The following is a 5,382-nucleotide window of genomic DNA, read 5'->3' as shown; positions in this document are numbered from 1 at the left end:
TCTGGTTGGCTGGGCTACTAGAGGTAGATGGGTCTGGTTGGCTGGGCTACTAGAGGTAGATGGGTCTGGTTGGCTGGGCTACTAGAGGTCGATGGCTCTGGTTGGCTGGGCTACTAGAGGTAGATGGGTCTGGTTGGCTGGGCTACTAGAGGTAGATGGCTCTGGTTGGCTGGGCTACTAGAGGTAGATGGGTCTGGTTGGCTGGGCTACTAGAGGTCGATGGCTCTGGTTGGCTGGGCTACTAGAGGTAGATGGGTCTGGTTGGCTGGGCTACTAGAGGTAGATGGGTCTGGTTGGCTGGGCTACTAGAGGTAGATGGGTCTGGTTGGCTGGGCTACTAGAGGTAGATGGGTCTGGTTGGCTGGGCTACTAGAGGTAGATGGGTCTGGTTGGCTGGGCTACTAGAGGTAGATGGGTCTGGTTGGCTGGGCTACTAGAGGTCGATGGCTCTGGTTGGCTGGGCTACTAGAGGTAGATGGGTCTGGTTGGCTGGGCTACTAGAGGTAGATGGGTCTGGTTGGCTGGGCTACTAGAGGTAGATGGGTCTGGTTGGCTGGGCTACTAGAGGTAGATGGGTCTGGTTGGCTGGGCTACTAGAGGTAGATGGGTCTGGTTGGCTGGGCTACTAGAGGTCGATGGCTCTGGTTGGCTGGGCTACTAGAGGTAGATGGCTCTGGTTGGCTGGGCTACTAGAGGTAGATGGGTCTGGTTGGCTGGGCTACTAGAGGTAGATGGGTCTGGTTGGCTGGGCTACTAGAGGTAGATGGGTCTGGTTGGCTGGGCTACTAGAGGTAGATGGGTCTGGTTGGCTGGGCTACTAGAGGTAGATGGGTCTGGTTGGCTGGGCTACTAGAGGTAGATGGGTCTGGTTGGCTGGGCTATTAGAGGTAGATGGGTCTGGTTGGCTGGGCTACTAGAGATAGATGGGTCTCTCTTTCTCTCTTTCTATCTCTCTTTGTTGTCTCTTTGTTACAACTCCTCCAGGCCACCTTAACACCTCACCAACCCTTACAGGCTTATACAGATCACATCCTCCAGTCCACCTTAACAGGCTGATACAGATCACACCCTCCAGTCCACCTTAACAGGCTGATACAGATCACATCCTCCAGTCCACCTTAACAGGCGTATACAGATCACACCCTCCAGTCCACCTTAACAGGCTGATACAGATCACACCCTCCAGTCCACCTTAACAGGCTGATACAGATCACATCCTCCAGTCCACCTTAACAGGCTGATACAGATCACACCCTCCAGTCCACCTTAACAGGCTGATACAGATCACACCCTCCAGTCCACCTTAACAGGCTGATACAGATCACATCCTCCAGTCCACCTTAACAGGCTGATACAGATCACATCCTCCAGTCCACCTTAACAGGCGTATACAGATCACACCCTCCAGTCCACCTTAACAGGCTGATACAGATCACATCCTCCAGTCCACCTTAACAGGCTGATACAAATCACACCCTCCAGTCCACCTTAACAGGCTGATACAGATCACACCCTCCAGTCCACCTTAACAGGCTGATACAGATCACATCCTCCAGTCCACCTTAACAGGCTGATACAGATCACATCCTCCAGTCCACCTTAACACCTCACCAACCCTCACAATTCCAGGCAATCTGATAAGAGCTGAGTTCAACTACAACAGAAAGCACACGGATTAAAACAGAGACATGTTGTACTACACTAGCTCTGCACATACGTGGAGCCTAAAATAAAATTGAGAGATTTTCACAGCACAGTAAAGTGAACCCAGGAACACTATAGTATAGACTGACCACTAATTACAGAGTAAGGAAAAGACTTGATGCAGCATGCAACCTACCTCAATGAAATACATCTAGTACCTCTAACTACTGAAATACCTGCTACTGAAATACCTTCTACTGAAATACCTTCTACTGAAATACCTTCTACTGAAATACCTTCTACTGAAATACCTTCTACTGAAATACCTGCTACTGAAATACCTTCTACTGAAATACCTTCTACTGAAATACCTTCTACTGAAATACCTTCTACTGAAACACCTTCTACTGAAATACCTTCTACTGAAATACCTTCTACTGAAATACCTTCTACTGAAATACCTGCTACTGAAACACCTTCTACTGAAATACCTGCTACCGAAATACTTTCTACTGAAATACCTTCTACTGAAATAGCTGCTACTGAAATACTTTCTACTGAAATACCTTCTACTGAAATACCTTCTACTGAAATACCTTCTACTGAAACACCTTCTACTGAAACACCTTCTACTGAAACACCTTCTACTGAAATAGCTCTGACTACAATGACTCCAATGGTCTGATATGGTTGGTATGCCTTGTCAAGGAATAACAGTTATTCTGCTGAACTATACTCCTCCACCTGTTATATACCTCACCTGGGTGAACTATACTCCTCCACCTGTTATATACCTCACCTGGGTGAACTATACTCCTCCACCTGTTATATACCTCACCTGGGTGAACTATACTCCTCCACCTGTTATATACCTCACCTGGGTGAACTATACTCCTCCACCTGTTATATACCTCACCTGGGTGAACTATACTCCCCCACCTGTTATATACCTCACCTGGGTGAACTATACTCCTCCACCTGTTATATACCTCACCTGGGTGAACTATACTCCTCCACCTGTTATATACCTCACCTGGGTGAACTATACTCCTCCACCTGTTATATACCTCACCTGGGTGAACTATACTCCTCCACCTGTTATATACCTCACCTGGGTGAACTATACTCCTCCACCTGTTATATACCTCACCTGGGTGAACTATACTCCCCCACCTGTTATATACCTCACCTGGGTGAACTATACTCCTCCACCTGTTATATACCTCACCTGGGTGAACTATACTCCCCCACCACTTATATACCTCACCTGGGTGAACTATATTCACAATGCTATACAGCTATACTCACCAGTGGAGGCTGCTGAGGTGAGGACGGCTCACAATAATGTCTGGAACGGAGCGAATGGAACGGCGTGGAAACCGTGTTTGAGGTACTGATACCATTCTGCTCCAGCCATTACCACGAGCCCGTCCTCCCCAGTTAAGGTGTCACCAACCTCCTGTGACTCAAAACACTATTAAAATGTTAAAGCCAACTCTCTGTCTCTCTGTCTGTCTCTCTGTCTCTCTCTCTGACTCTCTCTCCAGACCTCCAGCCAGACAGACAGACCTCCAGCCAGACAGCCAGACAGACAGACAGACAGACAGACAGACAGACAGACAGACAGACAGACCTCCAGACAGCCAGACAGACAGACAGACAGACAGCCAGACAGCCAGACAGACAGACAGACCTCCAGACAGACAGACCTCCAGACAGACAGACCTCCAGACAGACCTCCAGACAGACCTCCAGACAGACAGACAGACAGACAGACAGACAGACAGACAGACAGACAGACAGACAGGGCTTGTGTTCACTAGATACAAATGATTTGAGCTCAAACCACACTGGATCATTCTTCTGTGGTATTTAGGTCAAACACACACCATCATCACACACGCACACACACACACACACACACACACACACACACACACACACACACACACACACACACACACACACACACACACACACACACACACACACACACACACACACACACACACACACACACACACACACACACACACACACACACACACACACTGTAGCAAGTTCCCCTCACAAGGACACTGTCTGGCTGAGTAAGCATAAGGAAGCTACTAAAAAGTCCCCGGGACTGCGAATACGTCTTGATAAAAACACATGATGTAAGATGCAGAGTACTTCTATACTAGTGCAGTACTTCAATATCAGCACAGTGACAGCTGTGTGTCTTTCTGCTAGAGAACACACAGGTTCCATTAGAACATGTTTCCACTGGTCTGGTGACGGTTGTGTGTCTGTCTGCTAGAGAACAGAAACCTAACGTTTACCTCAGCATAGAAACTGTGACACAAACCACAGTGTTTCAGATCCCCACAGAAAGAGGGAGAGAGAGAGAGAGAGAGTTCACACCGACTGCACCCTGCACCTCTCCCCTTTGCAAGCACCAAACCCTGGGTCACCTACACACCAACATCACCAATGATATGATTAAGACACTTGTTAAGAAGCAGAGCGGAGAGTGAATCGCCTCTCAGTCTGCCCCCCTAAGCCATCTCTCCTGGTAGTCTCTTACCTCTTGGCCTTATTCATAGTGGTGCGTCTCTCCTCGTCTCTGCTCATCCTTGGCAAGATCACAGGGTCATCCTCTTCTTAGTCCTCCACGGCTGCTCCTATTGCCTCTCTCGCCGACTCTCTGTATCTCTCTCTCTCTCTGTCTCTGACAGAGCGTGAATGAAGCGGTTTCTATTGGATCATTGTAACAGTTGAACCTCAGAGAGTTTGTGTCTGCTGCTCTCCTGTAGGAGGTTGAACCGGTGCGACACAGAGCTGCTCTCCTGTTGGAGGTTGAACCGGTGCGACACAGAGCTGCTCTCCTGTAGGAGGTTGAACCGGTGCGACACAGAGCTGCTCTCCTGTAGGAGGTTGAACCGGTGCGACACAGAGCTGCTCTCCTGTAGGAGGTTGAACCGGTGCGACACAGAGCTGCTCTCCTGTAGGAGGTTGAACCGGTGCGACACAGAGCTGCTCTCCTGTAGGAGGTTGAACCGGTGCGACACAGAGCTGCTCTCCTGTAGGAGGTTGAACCGGTGCGACACAGAGCTGCTCTCCTGTAGGAGGTTGAACCGGTGCGACACAGAGCTGCTCTCCTGTAGGAGGTTGAACCGGTGCGACACAGAGCTGCTCTCCTGTAGGAGGTTGAACCGGTGCGACGCAGAGCTGCTCTCCTGTTAACATAAACAAGGCTCTCTCAGATGGTGGAACTGGCTCTGTGAGATAGGGGAACTCTCATCAGTATGGGGTGTGTGTGTGTGTGAGTGAGTGACTGTGTGTTTGCGTGTGATGTGTGAAAGGGGGAGGAGGTGGCAGAGAGAGAGAGAGAGAGAGAGAGAGAAAGCTTACAAATGAGAAAGCAGTGAACCAAATAGAAGCATCAATAGAGGCATCAGCAGGAGGAGAGAGAGACAGTCTACTGACCTCTGTGTTAGCTAGCCTAGAGACAGTCTACTGACTACTGTGTTAGCTAGCCTAGAGACAGTCTACTGACCTCTGTGTTAGCTAGCATAGAGACAGTCTACTGCCTACTGTGTTAGCTAGCCTAGAGACAGTCTACTGACCTCTGTGTTAGCTAGCCTAGAGATGTCTACTGACGACTGTGTTAGCTAGCCTAGAGACAGTCTACTGACCTCTGTGTTAGCTAGCCTAGAGACAGTCTACTGACTACTGTGTTAGCTAGCCTAGAGACAG

General features: G+C 49.2%; 1 protein-coding gene across 1 annotated transcript in view; it reads right to left on the bottom strand.

Annotated features, from left to right (window-relative positions):
- The window catches only part of rasgrp4 (RAS guanyl releasing protein 4), an 82,512-nt gene extending 77,581 nt beyond the window's left edge, over positions 1-4,931 (bottom strand). The window contains exon 1 of the mRNA XM_065000609.1: positions 4,211-4,931. Coding sequence (XP_064856681.1) covers positions 4,211-4,257 — 47 coding nt within the window. The 5' untranslated portion in view covers positions 4,258-4,931. The remainder of the gene's footprint in view (positions 1-4,210) is intronic.
- Between the last annotated feature and the right edge of the window lie 451 nt (positions 4,932-5,382).

This window comes from Oncorhynchus nerka, linkage group LG14 (genome assembly GCF_034236695.1).
Source record: "Oncorhynchus nerka isolate Pitt River linkage group LG14, Oner_Uvic_2.0, whole genome shotgun sequence".
Classification (NCBI taxonomy): domain Eukaryota; kingdom Metazoa; phylum Chordata; class Actinopteri; order Salmoniformes; family Salmonidae; genus Oncorhynchus; species Oncorhynchus nerka.
Note: the sequence above shows the minus strand (reverse complement) of the source record. Positions and strands in the feature narration are given on the sequence as shown.